This window comes from Maniola hyperantus, chromosome 1 (genome assembly GCF_902806685.2).
Source record: "Maniola hyperantus chromosome 1, iAphHyp1.2, whole genome shotgun sequence".
Taxonomy (NCBI): Eukaryota; Metazoa; Arthropoda; class Insecta; order Lepidoptera; family Nymphalidae; genus Maniola; species Maniola hyperantus.
The window spans coordinates 17,296,242-17,316,405 of NC_048536.1; the positions used below are offsets into that span (position 1 = coordinate 17,296,242).

Genomic DNA, 20,164 nt, shown 5'->3' on the forward strand with positions numbered 1-20,164 from the left:
ACTGAGAAAGACATCAATAATATTGATAGAATGTGGTCCTACTTTGCTCAAGTCATTTTGGCGCCTGCACAATGCAGGTATAGTACTTAACCTACCACTTTTATAAGTCGAATCAGAAAAATTTGTTTGCGCAGAAACGCGCAACCTTACACCAACTAAAACCGAATACACCAAGGAAATACAGACCTTATTGTTTGACAATCTCAACAGCTATCTCGCTCATAATTCGCGCGTACAAAACTGAGATTTTTTTCGCGCCATTCAAAAATAAGATCTGCGCATGTACGTCGACGTAATCTATAAAAGTGGTAGTTACTGTAAATATATATTTAGAACTTACCGCTTTTTGAACACACGTCGAATGCGGATGGGCTTCAGAGGATCCTCGTTCAGCCTCTTTTCTGACACTTTAACGTTGAGGGACGCAATTAGCTTCTCCAATTCTTGCGCTTGGATTTCAAGCGCATTGATTTTCAACTGAAACGTTCAAAAGATACTTTTAAGTATTACTTTTCCCATATTTTAAAAACGATCTCATCTTATGTCATGAAGTCTCAGGTATATTAGGTAGGTAGGTATATCTAGTCTCGCTAAATATAAACATATGGCAGTTTAAAAAATTCAACTCTTCTAATGAGACATAATGGCTTTATCACTAGTGTGTTGGTAGAAAACACATTATACAGTAGGTATATCAAAGAAATATATATCAAAATTAAGATAGAAATATATCAAAATTATTGCCTATATAATATTCTAACCTCAACTTCCTCGACCTTTTTTATTTGGTCATTCAGTAACTTATTCACGGACACCTTGGAGGCTTCCATCTCTTTCTCCATTTTCGCGTATTCCTGTTCATCTGTGTAACCCAGCTCTTTATTCTTCAGGTAGCTTTGCAGTTCTTTAGGGATCTAAGAGACAAATTTTCATACGTAACTGTGTAACTTAACGTAACTTTGTAAAGAAAGCAGAACGGTTTTATTGACATGTTTATCAACTCTTTTTATAACAGGATTTGCATATTTAAGCATCCCTTTTTCTGCTCATCAGTCATGCTTCGCGCTAATCTAGAATATGGCAACAATATAAGAGGTATGACAGTATTTTGAAAGCTCTTTACTCCTAGTTGACCAACAACCAGAGCTGCTTTGCTTTTTTGACTGGTTTTGGTCTACACAATATTTCTTCTTGTGTTTCTCTTGAGTTTACCTTGAGTCTCTGGTAGGAGTGGAGCTCCTGCTCCATGTGCCGTAGCTTCATCTTCATCTGCGCATGCTCCCACTCCTTGGACAATATTCCTTTACGGAACTCTACCTGTTTCTTCATCATACGGAGTTTCCATTCTCCTACGCGCTATAAAGAGAACTCATTAGAAGTAAAAAGAAAATAAAGGTCACACACATAACCTATAATAATAATACAGGCTGTAACCAGAACGCTAGCAACAACGAAGACAGGTGATAGTACTGATGATGATTGATATGATACCATATGAAAAACGCGAAAAAAATATCCTATATTTTGTAAATATTCACGATATATTGCAAATAAAACATCTGACTGACGCTCGAGGTCAACGAACGTTACGTAAGTAGGCCACTCGGAGTCAATGCCGCGTTGTAGGTGGGGCATTGCCCCCAGTTTTGTTCGCTATACATTGCGGGTTTGAAAAATACTATAAATCACTAAAACTACAAAATAAGGAGGCAAATGGAGGTTAGTATTGGATTGTGTTTAGATAGTATAACAATAAATAAATAATAAATAATAATAAATAAATCTTTATTTTCAGATATAAATCCAGCAAGTTATACATTATACATTATAATAAAATACCTACTAAATAAAGAAATTAATATAAATTAAAATTAAAATTAAAATAACTAAAATATTGTTTGATGTTCAAGAAGTAGAAGTAAAATCTTACTTCTACTTCTTATTCGCGTCCCGATGCACACGCCGCCACAATAACACTAAGTTTTTGCTAGCGTTCTGGTTACACCCTGTATAATATTCTGGTTCTGGTTACACCCTAGCGTTCTGGTAACAACCTGTATAAAATTCCATATATTGTTCGATAAGTATATGGAATGTAAATGCACATTCAAACATCGTGAAAATAGTCGACATGGTGTCGAATGAAAATGAACAGTCAAAATAATACACTCCCAACTTACCAGTATAACTTGGTTGACTTTTTCAATCTCTGCGCGGGGAATGAGAGTCGCATCTTCAAAATCATTCATGTGGCCTGTTGTTATTATTTCCACTTGTCCCGCCGGGAGCACTAGCTGTGAGCATAGGTTGAAAATAAATTGTTAAATGCAAATGATTTTAGAGAAGAATTAAATAGGCTGGCGGGAAGATTAAGAAGAGAAGAAGAAAAGAGAATTAAAGAGGCTGGCGGCAAGTGGCTGGATGAGGAAGGCTGAGGACCGGGTGTGGTGGCGCTCTTTAGGGAAGGCCTATGTCCAACAGTGGACGTCCACAGGCTGATGATGATGATGATGAAATGATTTTATTTTAAATCTTTATTTAAAGAGCTTGGTCGCTTATGGGACTACGTAGATGATATTATTTCTGTGTAAATTCTTTGGTAGACCGGGGAGTGATTTCACACGTGGCTAGGCAAGCCAACCTAGACCTCATCATTGCTCTGTTTCTCAGGCACGATTGCAGTGATCCACCAGCGAGTTTTAACGGCGAGCCACGAAAACCACGGTACATCCAATCCATTAGCAGATTTTACTGGCGAGCCATGGAAACCGTGGTAAATCCACATGTTAGCCTGCAGGATTTAAAGTCTGCAGCTCGACAAAAGAGTTTAAATCATTTATTAGAGAGTGAGGAAATGATCTCAAGAAGAAGATGGAAGCATTAAGCTACAATTTAACACAAACAATATATTCACTTACTTAGCATGGATTTTACACGAAATTCAGCATGCAATACAATGCTATTACAGCAACCGGCAGAAAATATTACACATCGAACTTTAGAAAGAGATAACGGTTTCGTAGAGCGTTGTCTCACGTTGAGACTGACGAAACGTCACATAGGCATGAGTGACAGAGAAGACGCTCAACGAAGCAGAAATCTCTTTCTAAATTTCAATGTGTAATTTTTTCGGACGGGCACTGTAAAATGGTATAGTATACGCGACAGGTTGAAATGGCAATCGTGGAGGGAACGCCTCGCAAACTCGCACAGCCCCCACGCTAGCCCAGTGAGGGCGAACGCGGGTGTGCAGGGCGTTCCTCCACCTCATACCCCGATTGCCATCTTAACCTGACGCGGTCTATACGGTTTTTGGCCTTACAAAGGCCCCAAATTATGTAAGCCTAAGGGCCCTACTTGGCTTAAGCCGTTTTTCCTGGCTTGGTTATACCTGTATGGTCTTGTTCCGTGCAGCAAGCTCCACTGCATCACGGTGCTGGAGGATGTGTTCGTTGGTGACGTGCAGACGATGCCTGCGTGCCGCGGCCGCCGCGCGCCACGCCACGCCGGCCGCCTCCACGTACGACACCTCCTGAGCCACTGCGCGCATCTGATCAAAATCACCATCATCAGTAGTCACTACAATCAGTACTACCCGTGCGCGATAAATTGAGACCCGCCTGGAATGCAACCCTCCGCCCGCTTCCCCTGTAACTTCCCCTCAAGCACCCGTGTAGTACTGTAGACAACGCCATTTTTTTAACATCTTAGTCTCAAATTGCAGAGTCGCGGGTGGAAACTTGTTGCAATTTATTTTGTCTACAGTAGAACCACGCGACTGTGGCGTCACCGCCCCCAGGTCTCATCTTATTGCGCACGTGTAGTATTATCACTATTATTAGTTACACCGACGTATCTGCGCAGAAATCTTATTTTTGAATGGCGCGAAAATATACCAGCCAATCATAGCGTCGTCCGTCCGCTATTGGTTGTTGTCTATGCGCCATGCATTGGTTGTTGTGTACGCGCGAATTATGAGCGAGATAGCACGATTCTCTGTTTTTCTTGTGTAAAATCTTAACGTCAAGCGATAAGGGCTGTACAAAAGTATTATATAATCTAGTACAGTATAGCGAGAATAACAACCCGACGTACCTACTTATATTTCGGAGAGTGTCCAAGAACTTTTCGTTCTGGTTCCTCCTTCACCTTTCTACTATCGTACCGCAAGGCATCGCCAAGGTGCACCCGTACGTAGTTGAAATTCCACGGCAACGTACGAAGCGGTTTGCCTTCTCATTACTAATTCGAACCGCTAATATTTGGAACACCCTTCCAGCATCAGTTTTTCCCTCCTTTTATAATATGGGCACCTTCAAGTCAAGAGTGAATAGGCATGTTCTAGGCAAACGCGCTCCATCTTAGGCTGTATCATCACTTGCCACCAGGTCTGATTGTAGCCAAGCACTGGTATATACCTAATACTTATTTTTTTAAAAAAATTTGACATGACAGTTGACACAAAGAGCAAATAGGGCGAGTCTTTTGTCTAAAACTACGCACTATAACAAGTTTGCAATAAAAGTTCTTACACGTATTTCGTTTTCGATTTTAGCGCGTCGCATTTTACACATAGTAGCCCAGAGTACTTCGTCCATCACCGGAGGCATGTTGCTGATCTGGTCCAGGTGCTCGACACTGACAAATCCACCAAATATAATTAAAAGTTTAGTGAGTACCTACGGCCTACCTAAACTGATTTTGCTATAAGTAAGTAACTAAGTACCTACTTAATCTTATCTTGTTTAAAATGTTAAGTATTGAAAATTAAAGAATTTCTTCCCCTTGTCTCCGAATGCATGTAAAAAGGCTGAAATATATGAGTTAGTAAAGATTTCGGAGACGCGGCGCGCGAGTCTGACTCGCACTTGGCCGGCTTTTTTAAAATGAAATGAAATTTTATTTGCAAGAAACATTGTATAGGTACATATAAGGTGTTCACGTAAAATTAATAATTATCCAATATGTCTATATATATGTATGTTATCCAGTATGCATTTATTTATTTTTATTTATTTTATATCTTATTAGAACGGCAGTGCCACTAACACTAACTAGATGATTAAGGGGAAAGGAAGTGTCAAATCGCGAAAATGCTGTAAATTTGAAGAAAAAGATTTTCTTTCCTAAAGCATTAATAGCTATTAAATACATGTAATAAAAAACTTCAATTTGTGAAGATCATAATGACCTATATCACATTTGTTCAAATTATCCCGTTTTTTGAAGAATTGATGTTGAAAACATTGCTATGATCTACTTGTTTTGTTGTTTTTTTCTTTAACGGCTAAACGTGTTAAATTCAAACCATCACAAAACAATATGTTTAGGTTATCTTATCATTTTAAATTATTGGTTTTAAACTAAATGTATTTCATTTCTTAAATAATCTAAAACGAACGGAAATTATTCATTTTCTTGCAGGCGCTAAATCCTGTCAGTAGCCTTTTGGCTTTCATGGCGGGCGGAGCTGTGCGCATCCATTTCTTCGTAAAATTACGCTATAAACTTATTATTTTTGAATGAAAGTTGTGTTTATATGTACTGGTAATGGTTGAATAATAAAATAGGGATTTATTTATCTCAAAATGAAGCCTGCTCACTACTCAAATTTATTTTAAAATTATCGTAGTATTACGTACTAGTTGTGAGGTTGTCATAGATTATGTTGACAGACAGTAATATTTTCTAAGTAAGTATTATACCTATGTGTCAGATCCATATTTGAATTTCATTTCATTTAATTTCATTTCATTTCAAGTGGCAATGAGCGCTCGTAATTCGAAAAGCCAATATATATTTACAAAATACGATCCCAATTCCCAAGGTACTGGAATGGCGACCTCGCACCTGAAAGCGCAGCGTTAGAAGACCCCCTCTAGGTGGACAGACGAATCAAACGAGTCACAGGGAGCCGCTCGATTCAGGCGGTGAAAGACTGTGCCATGAGGAAGACCTTATTAGAGACCTATGTCCAACAGTGGACGTCTGTCGGTTGATGATGATGATGATGATGATGATTATGCCTTTCTTCTTCTTCTTCAATTTTGAAAAAAAAAATTTGAAAGCATCTGGCATAACCTGTTAACTTGAAGCCTTAATAATAATTATTAAGGCTATTTCAAATTAAATTGATATTTAAAACTAGATGATGCCCGCGACTTCGTCCGCGTGGATTTGGGTTTTTTAAAATCCCCTGGGAACTCTTGCGAGATAAAAAGTAGCCTAAGTAGCCTTCTCTGGGATATAAGCTGACTCTGTACTAAATTTCATCAAAATCGGTTAAACTGTTGGGCCGTGAAAAGCTAGCAGACAGACAGACAGACACACTTTCGCATTTATACTATTAGTATGGATTATAAGAAAAAGATTTATTGCCTCTCAGCCCTCTGAGAGACGTTAGGTTAAGTGAACACGAATTATGACAGTTCTGTGTTCTAGCGTAAGCTTTAGGTCTTCTGATAGCGTCAACAGTGACATTTCGGCTGCCTAAAATCCAAACCCTGTAAACGACATCAGACGAGATCGCAGGGAGATAATTTAATTTATTTTATTTTAAGACTAAGTATTTTCAGTAGATTTTCTAGTAGTTAGACTTTGTTAAATAATGCAGAAAAAACATTATTGTATGCAAAGTATTTTCCTTGCAAACATTTAACATGTACCTATGGTACGTGACAGGTCGAGATGGCAATCGGGGTGGGGACGTCACCCGCGCTATCACGCACCGGGTTAGCGTGGGGGCTGTGCGGGTGTGCGGGCCTTATACCCCGATTTCCATCTGTCATTTTCTCATCATTCATCTCGCGTACTATAGAGCTTATTGCCTTTCCTATTCTTACTTTTAATGCATTATTAAACGTCTTTACTGTTTTGATTTGGATTTTAGATCATGGGTTATGTTTTTAAAATGGTCACAGCGACTTACTAGGCTTTGAATTGGTTTTCTCATTGTATAAGGTGCACTTACTATATATAGCTTGCGACAGGTTGAGAGGGTAATCGGGATATAAGGCAAGGGGACGCGCCGTACACCCGCACGTCATAAGGCGCACGACTGCACCTGGTTAGCGCAGGAGCTGTGCGGGTATACGAGGCGTTCCCTCCCCGATTACCATTTTTTCAACCTATCGCGTACTGTAGGTTTAGACTTTAGAGGTATCAAAATTTCTGTTATATGGAAAACCAGAGGATGCCCGCGACTTCGTCTGCGTGGATTTAGGTTTTTAAAATCCTGTGGGAACTCTTTGATTTTCCGAAATAAAAAGTAGCCTATGTCCTTCCCCGGGATGCAAGCTATCGCTGTACCAAATTTCGTCAAAATTGGTTGAACGGATGGGCCTTGAAAGGCTAGCAGACAGACAGACAGACAGACCGACGGACGGACAGACAGACAGACCGACGGACGGACAGACAGACACACTTTCGCATTTATAATATTAAGTAGGTATGGAGTATAGATATGGATGTGGAAGTATAGATTTTAATGCTGTTTTCCTTACAATAATGGGAGATACTATTGAAGTAAAAATTATGACATAAGATAACGATTTTTCAAAAAATGTCATTTACTGGGTTTCGATATGGGGCGGTCGGTTTAATCAGGTTCTAGGGTAAAAGACTCAAGTGAATGAACAAATCACAGGTTTTTACCATAAATAAAAACTACCAGGAATTAAACCAGCTGATACAAATTTTTATGAATAAGAGTTTTTAAGGGTTTCCGTACCATAATCGTAAAAACCAGCCAAGTGCGAATCAGACTCGCGCACTAAGGGTTCCGTACTTCAATCGTATTTTATCGACATTTTGCACGATAAATCAAAAACTACTTACTAGATCTCGTTCAAACCAATTTTCGGTGAAAGCAAACTTTCATGGTCATATCATCATATTTTTTTTTTGTTTCATCATTCTAGTATTTTAGAAGTAACAGGGACACACACACACACACACACACATTTTACCACTTTGGAAGTGTCACGCAAACTATTCAGTTTGGAAAAAAATTATATTAGAAACTTCAATTTCATTTTTAAAGACCTATCCATAGATAACCCACACGTATGGGTTTGATGAAAAAAAATTATTCAGTTTCAGTTCTAAGCATGGGGAACCCCCAAAATTTACTGTTTTTTTCTATTTTTGTGTGAAAATCTTAGTGCGGTTCACAGCATACGTCTACTTACCAAGTTTCAACAGTATAGCTCCTATAGTTTCGTAAAAAAGTGGCTGTGACATACGGACGGATAGACAGACAGACATGACGAATCTATAAGGGTTCCGTTTTTTGCCATTTGGCTACGGAACCCTAAAAATGGATCCCTTATGGTTCGATTTGCTCCGTCCTTCCGTCTGTTTGTCTATCACAGTCGATTATTTCCGTAAGAGTCGGTTCCCACTTGTCGGTTGTCGGGCCCGGATTTTAATCGGATGTTCCAGTGGCAGAACATTTTATATGATGCACGCTTGACTAAAACCGATTTTGTGTTGGCGCCGACAAGAAATGTCGGGTGTTTTGCCAGCCCTCTACGTTCGGAATAAAATCGTGTCGGATTTTGCTCGCCTATGAGTAAGTATGACGCTGTTTACAAAGGTCCTAAGTGACTTATAAACTACTAGGTGATGCCTGCGACTTCGTCCGCGTAGAATTAGGTTTTTTAAAAATCAATCGTCAACTGTAGGTGTTACAATTGACGGTATACGACAAACATTTACTACTTTTGCCTCTATTCTCTCTCTCCCTCAGTCTAGTTTTTTTTTGTTTTTTGATCTTTAATATAGAAGGAAAACGTGACTGACTGACTGATCTATCAATGCACAGCTCAAACTAATGGACGGATCGGGCTGAAATTTGGCATGCTGATAGCTATTACGACTACGACGACGATAGGTATATACCTATCGTCGTCGTAGTCGAGTAATATATATATATATATATATATATTACTATTATGGATTGTATATATATTGATATTTATAATAGATATGTATATGTATGATAGTTATGTATGTATTACTGAAATAGTTAGGTACTTATTAATTAATTATATTATATTGTTTTATACTACTTCATTTTTCTGTATTGCGTGTAAGTACTATCCAACACACCTAGTTTCTCCTTTCACCAAAGGTTGCCTGGTAGATTGCTGTGAGCAATAAGGCCGCCTTTGCATACAATCTTTTTTTCGTTTTAGTTTCTTTGTCATGTTATGTAATATTTTTTATGTGCAATAAAGTATTTCTATCTATCTACGACGTAGGCATCCGCTAAGAAAGGATTTTTTGAAAATTCAACTCCTAAGGGGGTGAAATAGGTGTTTGAAATTTATGTAGTCTACGCGGACGTAGTCGCGAGCATAAGCTAGTCTTATATAAATTCTATTTGTGAAACTTGTCATCAGCTTCAATTTTCTTCTGTTCTTATCAATTTACTTTTCCAATTAGCTGTAAGTTTTCCTGTTAAACAAAAAAATATAAGTATAACAATAATTAATACCGCGCATTATTTTTGCTCTTTTTGATTATTAAATAATTTATGACTATAATATAGATACACAAAATAATAAAAAAATACTAAATGATGCCCGCGATTTCGTGGGCGTGGATTTAGGCTTTTTGAAAATCCCGTGGGAACTCTCTAATTTTACGGGTTAAAAATTAGCCTTAGCAGACAGACAGATACACTTTCGCATTTAGTAACCAACTTCCAAAAAGGAGATGGTTCTCAATTCGGCCCGTTTTTTTTAAATGTATGTACACCGATTTTTTCGAGGTTTCGTATTCGTTCATTTACTGGAGTCCTTTACCCTAGTACGTTAAAGTACTAAAAGTGCGTGTTAGTAATTAGTATCAGCTGATCAAATGTCAATAAATTGCGCCAAAACCAAACGCCAAAACAAAAATTGCTAGTTTCAAGGTGAAACGGCAACTGTCATTAGCGAATGCAATGGCCTTAATAATAAATTTAAATAAGTACAAATAAAGGTACAAGAAAAAAGACACAAAATACAAAACGATAAAAGATCAAAGGATTTTGAATATGTACGCTGAGAACATTGAATGACATATTCATGCAATGCTCTCAGCGTACTTCAGTAACTCCCGAACCAGTATTATGCCATCATTAAATAGGTCCCATTGAGCATTATTGTCCAAAAGCGCGTTGAACGATGCTAATGAACGGGGTATAGGTGACATAGATCTAGCAACAGTGCGACGATGTGGGACCACGAAAAGTTTTTTTTTTCGTGGACGAAGATTACTATTGAATTCAGGGACACGTATGCGACACAGTTGGTCATGAAGTCATGTATGTATTATAGAAATCAGCAACACTGTTTTGCGGTTCTAAAGTACGATTCTGATGTGCACATGGCCAGTTTTATTATATTTTCACTTACCCCTTGAAGTAGTCTACGCAGTCGGCGTGCAGAAGTGGCGGTCTAACCCCTGTCAATATAGCGTTGGCTAGATCGTACAGAACTACTGGGATCATAGTTGCTCGTTGGTGCCATTTCGGGCGTTTCCTACAAAAAAAAATGTTAATGATAAATCATTTTATTTTTCAGTAATTTTTTTATTCAGATACAAGTTAGCCCTTGACCGCAATTTCACGTAGTGGTTAGTGATGATGCAGTTTAAGATTGGAGCGGGCTGACCTTGAAGGGGTATGGCAGTTTTTATTAAACCCCTTTGATTTCTACATGGCATTGTACTGGAACGCTAAACCACTTGGCGGCACGGATTTGCCGGTATGGTGGTAACTAGCCACGGCTGAAGCCTCCCACCAGACCAGACGAGAAATTTGGAAATTATAAAATTGTAAACCCCTGCTAGGAATCGAACCCGGGACCTCCCACTAATAAGAACACAGTTGTTACCACTGCGCCAGGGAGGTCGATATTTTTTTTTATGAGCCAATTTAATTGCTGACTAATATTCCCCTTTCCCTCCAATTAAGCGTAAAGCTTGTGCTAGGAGTAGGTACGACAATAGTGCAACGGGTGGGGTTTGAACCGGCGACTTTTCGGTTTTCAGTCAGCTCCTTTAACCGTAGAGCTATCGAGGCTAACAAACAAACTATTCGGAAAACCTACTTGAAAAACTTGTAGCACTGGTCAACGATGATGGGCGAGAGGTCAGCGAAGGGGTTCTTGAAGGTGCGGTCGAGGTACTTGTCCTTGGTCACCAGGCTATCGTACGTGGCCTGGCACTCGTCGAACTGCTCTTGGATCACGTGGATCTCCTGCTGCAGCACCTCTAGCTCATCCTCGTATCGCTTTATATCTTCCCTGGAAAAAAAACCAGCCAAGTGCGAGTCAAGCTCGCGCAATGAGGGTTCCGTACTACAGTCGTATTTTTTCGACATTTTGCACGATAATTCAAAAACTATGATGCTGAAAAATAAATAAAAATCTGTTTTAGAATGTACAGGTGAAGACCTTTCATATGATACCCCACTTGATATAGTCACTCACTTCGAAAGTTGAAAATACTAATTATTAGTTCATGACCACAATTTTTTTTTGTGTGATCTAACCCTAAATTCGCGGTTTTCAGATTTTTCCCCAAATCTCAGCTATAAGATCTACCTACCTGCCAAATTTCATGATTCTAGGTCAACGGGAAGTACCCTGTAGGTTTCTTAACAGACAGACGGACAGACAGACAGACAGACAGACAGACAGACAAACAGACAGACAGACAACAAAGTGATCCTATAAGGGTTCTGTTTTTCCTTTTGAGGTACGGAACCCTAAAAATATTAAATTGTGTTTTAATTTTCAAAGTAAGATAACTATACCAAGTTGTGGGGTATCATATGAAAGGGCTTTACCTGTTTTCATCGTTACATTCTAAAACAGATTTTTATTTATTTAATGCATAATAGTTTTGATTTCTCGTCCAAAATGTCGAAAAAATACGGCTGTAGTACCCTCGGTTCGCGAGCCTGACTCGCACTTGGCTGGTTTTTACTTTTAATTTTTATTTCAATAAAATGTAAAAGTGTAACTTTGATCAAAATGAGTTGCTCACCGCATAGCTTCTAGTTTTTCAGCCATTTCGACGCGGTCTAGATTGGTTCTACGGAAGCGCATGAGCGTGAGGTTCTCCTGCCCTATTACGGAATCCACTCTTAACTTTGTTAGCCACATTTCCTTTACCTGAAAACAATACTTTATACTTAGGTATCTTAAGTATCACTACCCATATTATTTATTTATTCAGATACAAGTTAGCCCTTGATTGCAATCTCACCTGATGGTAAGTGACGATGCAGTCTAAGGTTGGAGCGGGCTAACCTGGAAGGAGTAGGTATGGCAGTTTTTATTAAATCCATACACCTTTGGTTTCTACACGGCATCGTACCGGAACGCTAAATCGCTTGGCGGCACGGCTTTGCCGGTAGGGTGGTAACTAGCCACGGCCGAGGCCTCCCACCAAACTAGACCAGAAATTTAGAAATTAAGTATAAAATTCCAACTCCCTGCTAGGAATCGAACCCGGGACCTCCCACTAATAAGACCACAGCGCTTTCCACATGCGCCAGGGAGGTCGTAATTTTTTTTACCTTTGATTAAAGTTCCTCAGCCTCACTTTCCAGCTCAGCTCAACAGTCTGGTACACTAGTGCGAGGGATCGCCCACAGCACACTTAATTTGGAGGTGCATGAGCGACCTTCCATACCCTCTGGTGCCCCCCCCCCCCTCGCCCCTCCTTTCCTTGCATTACAAAACTTCTGATGGAGTCACTCTCACGAAGAAGTGTCCCATAAGTGCTTATGCGACTCAGTGCTAATGCCGAAAGACGTTGTTTAATGCCGAGTTCTTGGCGTTCTAACTTAGAACTAAGTAGGTAAAATATACCTTTTGATTAAACTTCAATACCCCCTCGTTGAGGACCTGCGACAACTTGGCGTACTCGGCGTGCAACAATTTCCTGTACTTGTCGCGTTCCTCGTTCCTGAACGCCACCTTAGCTTCGTACTCGAACACGAGTCGCAGGTCGTCTTCGTTGAACTGTTCCGGGTCTTTCTCCAACTGAAAATTAGTACTAGATGATGTATGATGAGTAATCTTCTTTATCAGTACCCATAATAAATGCGAAAGTGTGTTTGTTTGTTGGTTTGTTCTTCAATCACGTCGCAATGGAGCAACCCATTGACGTGATTTTTTGCATGGGTATAGCAAAAGACCTGGAGAGTGATATAGGCTACTTTTTATCCCGGAAATTCAAAGTGTTCCCACGGGATTTTTTAAAACCTAAATCCACGCGGACGAAGTCGCGGGCATCAGCTAGTCTAAATATATAAAAGGAAAAGGTGACTGACTGACTGGCTGACTGATCTATCAACGGACAGCTCAAACTACTGGACCGATCGGGCTGAAAGGCATGCAGATAGCTATTATGACGTAGGCGTCCGCTAAGAAAGGATTTTTGAAAATTCAACAGCTAAGGGGGAAAAATAAGGAATTGATATTTGTGTAGTCCACGCGGACGAAGTTGCGGGAATAAGGTAGTTATCATGATCAACCCATCACCGTCTCACTACAGAGCACGGGTCTCCTCTCAGATTGAGAAGGGTTTTGGCCATAGTCTACCTCGCTGGCCACGTGCGGATTGGTAGAAGATTAAAGTAGTTATAATATTATTATATTCTTGAAATAATAATTATACTTATTCTTAACATTTTAAGGCGTAAATCTAACATATTGTCGTCGGCAAATTAGACTGGATCCTCTCGCAACTTTATTTGAAGGCTTTCGTTTTAAGCACGTTGTACACTCAAGGCCCCCACACTAAGGGGGCCCCAGCAATTTTGAAACGCCATCAAAGGTAGTCAACAAACTTTATTATAGCCGAAAAGTATAAATAAATACGTCACAGACTGCTACGCACCATGCATTGTGGCATCGGGATGGGCTTTTTGATCTCCTCGTGCCACAGCTTCTCGAGCACACCATCCATCATGTACATAAGTGCTCGTTCGCGGAAGTCGTCCTTGGGCTGCGGCTCCGGCGGCGGAATCACCACCTGGCTCGAGCTGATGTACGGCTCTATGCTGCACTGGGAACCAAAAATCTTTATACTATACTGTACATTACATATATTTAAAACAACGAAAATTACGTCCCGAAGGACATTATTTAAGTGATCAAAAAATCTGGTTTGTTTCGGAGTGTGACTCGCGATCAGTCCGACTCCGAACTTTTAGCAAATTAAGTAATTAAAGATCACTGTTTTGTAAAGGCTGCTCCTCTTTAGGAGCTAGCACTCAAGTCTTTATTTTGATAGGAAGCGAGGTCAAGAATGCATTTTTAAAATAAAAATATGAAATTTGCTGTAATGTGTTTCAGTAATTTGCCAAAATTGTATTTAGAAATCTATCTCGTTTGAAACAACCTCCAAAGTCTAGCTTGAATTAACTGAATAATTACTTGTTTTGTATGTTTAAATATTCAATAATAACATAATAATAACATAAGCATCAATTTAAATTCTTGTACAAATATCTTTTTATAAGCTTTTATTGGTTTGGTTGCACCCTTATTCTATAATACCTACCTCTTCAGGATCGACTTTTATAAGTCTGTGCGGTTGCTCTTCTTGTGCCCATTCAGGATCTTGTATGTGGATGGACAGATGGTGGAAACTTCCTCGCAAGTCTGATAGCTTATTAAGTTCTGCCAATTTCAAATATTTTAGAACAAGCTACGCATATGGGTCATTAATTTAACAATTAAGTAATTCAGGTGCTCCAATAAAGGTAAATAAGGTTAGAGAAAAAATTATCAATAATAACCATTTATAATAAAGCGGAGGCGGGCATTGCGATCCTCCACAAGACCGACCTCACGTTTTTTCTGATTCATCAAATCGTCGAACTGTTTGTTGAACCAGAGGCGCATGTTTTGAGCGTTAAGCTGTAATATTAGTCGCAATTTTATCACACTATCAGTATTATTTTTAAGTACAATTAATGAAATGAAATGTGATAGGGCCCTCGGGCCTCCTTGGACTGGGAGCCCCAAGTACTTATTGTTGTAAATATTGATTATAATTCGTAATCAATAGTAAATAAATTTTCTTAGTTAATTATCGCAAGTGAATTCAATTCACCTACAATTTTTTATTTTACATGATATGCAAAGTTCTTTTATAGAAAAATTGCCATAGACATGTCACTACGGGAATCAATAAAATAATTAATTTAATTAAGTACCTTAATGATATGCTGCAGCCAGTTCATCTGAAGAAAGCTAAAGGCCAAAGTCTGCGGGATCATGAAGGTAGGAATATCGATGAAGTGGTGTGCGTTCGAGCCGGAAAGCACATACGGCTCTACTCCCGTTTGTTGTGAAGCCTCTTCCGGAGTCAGCATGATGGAGAAGCGCTGACTCTCCATACTTTTACGCACTTCACGTACCGATATTGATGATGCTTTATATTGTAATCTACTCAAACATAGAACAAAATATATTTTTAAGGGTTAATTTTAATCACCAAATAAACTACGAGTATAACTCACTAAAAAACTCATTTTGACAGATTTCCATCATAAAAAATGTTAAAACGATATTTTACAGTTTATGGCAATTTAATAATGCCCTTAGTTGAAATGTTGGTTTAGCTAGAAATTTTGAATAATTTCAGTCAAAAAATTAGCTGAGCATCAAATAATAAATCGTTTACAAATCATAAAAATACGACTACTGTTTTCCTGATGTAGATAATAAAATTTATACGTATCTATTGGCAGTTTCAGTAGGGGATGAGTAAGTGTAAATTAAAAATTATTGGCAGGCAGGTACATATTTAATTCTATTTTATTTCTATTTTATTCTAATCTATTTACGGTCATGATTATTCATAGCAAGACTTTTTGCAGTAAATATAATAAATGCCATAAGCATACCCTACTAACATCTCATAATGGAGTGTGTTGAGCGTAACTAATTAACTTTCATGAATTGATAAAATTCAACACAATTTTTTATTATGATAAAATATCCTATGGATAAACTCACAGTGACGGTACATTGATCTCTTCCAAACTCAAATTCATATGCGGCTCTTCCCAGGGTCGGAACAGATCATCATCGCTCTCCATTTCCACACTACGCAGTGCTTCGATCTGTTGCAGCTCTGGCCAATTGTCTCTCTGGGTCGGCAGTACTGCGAAGTTTTCTACCTGTTTCATCAAACTTTAGAATATGAGCTCACATTAATTGTAGATGAAGCTTTGTTGGATAGAAGCAGGCGTTACTTTGCAGAAGTCAATGATATAGAAGGAACCACAAGCCACTTTTCAATTGTGCACTGTAGAGTCTACAGCCACAAATATATCATAGATGAAAACTTGCTCCATATTATTATGAAAATCAATTGAAGTAGGTACACAACCATTTTTATATTTTTATCTATTGGTCTCGTTTTCTGTTTCTTTAAAAAAATTACAGAATTATTTATCTGCAAGAAATGTAATTGAATCACATTCTAAGCATATAGGTACTAATTTATGAGGAAAGATCTTCAATAATTTTAAAAGATACCTAAGTATTCTCGATTCATCATGAGTAACCCATCGCCACTGGGTCACTTGCTCTCAGAGTGAGATGTGTTAACACGCTAGCCAAGTGCAGATTGAAAGACTTCACACACCTTTGAGAACATTGTGGAAAATGTCTCATTATGAAAAAATCTCAGACATGCAGGTTTCCTCACGATGTTTTCATTCAGCGTTAAAGCAAGTCATATTTAATTACCTAAACCGCACATAACTCCGAAAATTTATAGAGGTGCGTGCCCGGGATCGAACCCCTGACCTCCGATTAGGTTAGGAGGCGGATGTCCTAACCACTAAGCTATCACAGCATTCTGGGTTCAGGATCTCCTATATTTTTTTAAACATTCGTGGATACTAATTACAGTCGTCACTCATAAGTCATACTTAACAGACTTTTTTGTTTAATCAGATTCGTTCGGGACACAAGTGTACCGAACACTGATCTGTGCGGCGTCAGCACTTTACGCAGACCTTGTGCTGGCGCCTAACAGTTAATTAAGACAGTGCACCACGGGCCGCGGCGCGAACCGAACTCACACTCATATCAATATCAATCACTCAGCTATCGCAGGAAATACAGTCTATTTAGCAGTTTATTAATAGGCTACTTGACTCATATCTAATTTCGTCCAATAAATGAGTATTTATTATAGTATTTTGCTTAAGACAACGAAATATATCAATAACAATTATTAAAAACGCAGGATGGATATATAAATCCAATTTAAAAAAAATACAATTTTTATTTTTATTTGAAACGCAGAAAACGCTGTCAGCCATGATGTGACGTCATTAAATATGTAAACAAAGAAATGTCATCCCTATGTCACGCGTGGACTAACGTAGTATCCTTATATATAAAATTTAAAGTCCGTAAAAGTTTGTCAGGATTTTAAATAATCTACTTTTTTTACATTCTCGGATGATACAATAACGATAATTACTATATTTTTCATGTAAACTAGTATAGAAGTCATGTTTATTAAACTTTGGTAGGTTATGCTGTTGTTTACAAATGCATGACGTCAGAGCACAGATAATCTATCGGCCAAACATGGCCGACAGTGTTTTCACCTGTCTAAGAAAAATATATTTTTAAATTAAAGTTTTACGGTTTTTAGGGCGCAAAAAAATATAGTGTTAATTTTTTTGATCTAATAGGACAAATATTAACCATTTAAGACCTACTTAAAAAAAGTGTCAACTAGCCTATTGTATCATTATCAATAACCACCACACCTGATAATGACTGAATATAGCGAACAGCTTGACGCGCGGTGACAGCATGGTGTCCCAACATTGCCGTTTGATCCACGCTGTCACTTGGTCTTGAGCTCGGATACGCGCTTCCGTCTCCAAACGGATTGTCTCTCGTTCTTTTTCTGCCTGAATACAAATGCATTGGGACAAAGGCTAGATTAAAAAATATACTATGAAAATAGTCAACTGAAGTCTTAGAAAGAAAAATAGTATTGGATTTGAAGGTATAATTTTTCAGAATTATTGATTCCACCTCTAAAAAAAGTTTAGTAAACTCTGTGAAGCTGAAACTGAAAATTTGAAGTTTTCTGAAAATTTGCATTGTAATGAATATTTTTATGAATATATATCCTAGAATAGCAACATGGACCCCTAAAACATTGGAATCCAATTTTACTAAGATAACCGTGAGTACAGTAAAGATATCCTTCTCCAAATTTATTTTCTTGACTGGCTTTACATCTGTAATCTTACTAACTCCGTGTGTAAGTAAAGAATTTAATGAATCTTTACTTAAGTAGGTATCTATACTTATTGCATCTAAGGGGAGCCACGATCCTCAAAATTAAGGGAGCAACGCAAGAAGAAAGAAACTTCGGTATACTTAAGTACTAATTTAATTCAAAAGTTCTATCGAATTCTAGCAACCGCGACGCGGCAAAAGGACCCCGGATGGGTTCTAAACTAGTCGGGCTAACGTCAACTAAACACGTGAGTAAAGCCGGGTGCGAGATATTATATATAATGGAAATCACTCACGATAGTTTAAACGCTAAAATTCTAGAAAATTGGAATAATTAACGATTGTCTAGAGTTTATCCACCTGTTTAATTCGTTCCTTCTTATGCTCCAGATGCAGGTTAAACTCCGACAGAGACAGCTGGTGCAAAGGTCTCTCAGCAATATTCTCCTCCAGAAGAGTCACCATCCGCGACCGAATTGATTCGAATGTCTGTACCACATCCTCACGTTGCTTCTTGAAGTCCATTGCTTCTTCCTTTACTTTTTTATCCTCTTGAAGGTCTAAATAGTTTTCTAAAAATATGAAAAATTAAAACACAACTGTTCTGAATTATTGCTTTTTTTCAAATTTATATCTACTGTCACTTAGGATAGTGCAAGGATTATGTCAATTGTCATACATATAAATCTGTTCAGGAAGTTATGGTGGAATAAAGAAACTCACATACATACATACAAACATAGATTCTGAAAATATTAGATAAGTAAACTTCTTTTTTTGACAGTCATGTAAATCCTTACTGGCATTTTCGTAGAACAGGTTAATGGTATTAGTTTCTTCATCAAACATGCTCAAGTCTGGTGAAGTATGGCGAAGCTCTTGGGTTTCATACTCATGATCTCTAAGCAGGTAGTGAACTGCCATGGTCTTATTTTCACCGAGATGTACGATGAAATTGGTTCCCGTATCAACAACCGCTTGTTTGACACCTAATTCGTACCGATGTGAGACAATCAGCTGTAGTTCTATAAAATGAAAGTGTATATTCATTACAAATAAATTGTACAACCTGTTGGTAATAAAACTCATAGACGGCGAAAAAAGGCTAAATGTTTTTAATAATAAACCAAACTTAATAATGAATAATAATAGTTAAGTAAACATATTCAAAAAAAATCAATCAAACTTCAACATAACTTTAAGCAAGATTTTTTTGTTTGTCGAAAATCAGAGATTATGATTTTCTGTGCATCTTTACCATATTCATCAGGGCAATCCGGAGTTCGTAATATGACAGTGCCGTCAGCGCCATATGTAATGAGAGCGGCAGAGTTGAATGAAACAGCGAATTTCTTCAGATGATGCCCTGTCTCCACCGGTGGGTCCATTTTTACCGATACCGTTACACCCTTCTGAAAAATACAATGCGTACCTATTTAAATGCATAACATGTAGATATTCAAATTCAAGCGTTATGTTTCCAGGGTTATTTCGCTTATATTAAAATAAAATTATTATTATTATGTTTCATATTATTATCTACGTTCAAAATCATTTTGAAATATACTGAAGTATATCCGAGGCCCCCTCATACTGGGGGCCCCGGTAATCTTGACGATGAATCCATACTAATCTTTCGCCACTATTTAAACGATTGTTACAATTATTCAACTCATGTCAACTTGTCAAAAAATGTGACTAGAAAGGGTTAGGTATGAATATTTTGAAAAGTTAGCATGTCCGGGATCGGACCCCCGACCTACCGACTGGAAGTCCAAACTCCAGTGTCTTGACCAATAGACTAGTCTATCACAGTTTTCGTTACAGTCCTTGCAATTCACGAAGGCGAGTGAACTTAACTTGTGGTTACG

At 38.2% G+C, this 20,164-nt stretch overlaps 1 protein-coding gene across 1 annotated transcript in view; it reads right to left on the bottom strand.

Annotated features, from left to right (window-relative positions):
- Positions 1–20,164, bottom strand: part of LOC117996926 (cilia- and flagella-associated protein 43) — a 31,186-nt gene that overhangs the window by 940 nt on the left and 10,082 nt on the right. The window contains exons 12-30 of the mRNA XM_034985105.2: positions 19,552–19,705; positions 19,094–19,318; positions 18,654–18,865; positions 17,810–17,956; positions 16,032–16,195; positions 15,227–15,458; positions 14,807–14,927; positions 14,569–14,687; positions 13,903–14,070; positions 12,870–13,043; positions 12,040–12,167; positions 11,100–11,294; positions 10,404–10,529; positions 4,533–4,638; positions 3,392–3,550; positions 2,181–2,294; positions 1,213–1,356; positions 762–914; positions 341–477 (exon numbers count right to left, since the gene is read on the bottom strand). Of these exons, the coding sequence (XP_034840996.1) occupies positions 341–477; positions 762–914; positions 1,213–1,356; positions 2,181–2,294; positions 3,392–3,550; positions 4,533–4,638; positions 10,404–10,529; positions 11,100–11,294; positions 12,040–12,167; positions 12,870–13,043; positions 13,903–14,070; positions 14,569–14,687; positions 14,807–14,927; positions 15,227–15,458; positions 16,032–16,195; positions 17,810–17,956; positions 18,654–18,865; positions 19,094–19,318; positions 19,552–19,705 (2,978 nt within the window). The remainder of the gene's footprint in view (positions 1–340; positions 478–761; positions 915–1,212; positions 1,357–2,180; positions 2,295–3,391; positions 3,551–4,532; positions 4,639–10,403; positions 10,530–11,099; positions 11,295–12,039; positions 12,168–12,869; positions 13,044–13,902; positions 14,071–14,568; positions 14,688–14,806; positions 14,928–15,226; positions 15,459–16,031; positions 16,196–17,809; positions 17,957–18,653; positions 18,866–19,093; positions 19,319–19,551; positions 19,706–20,164) is intronic.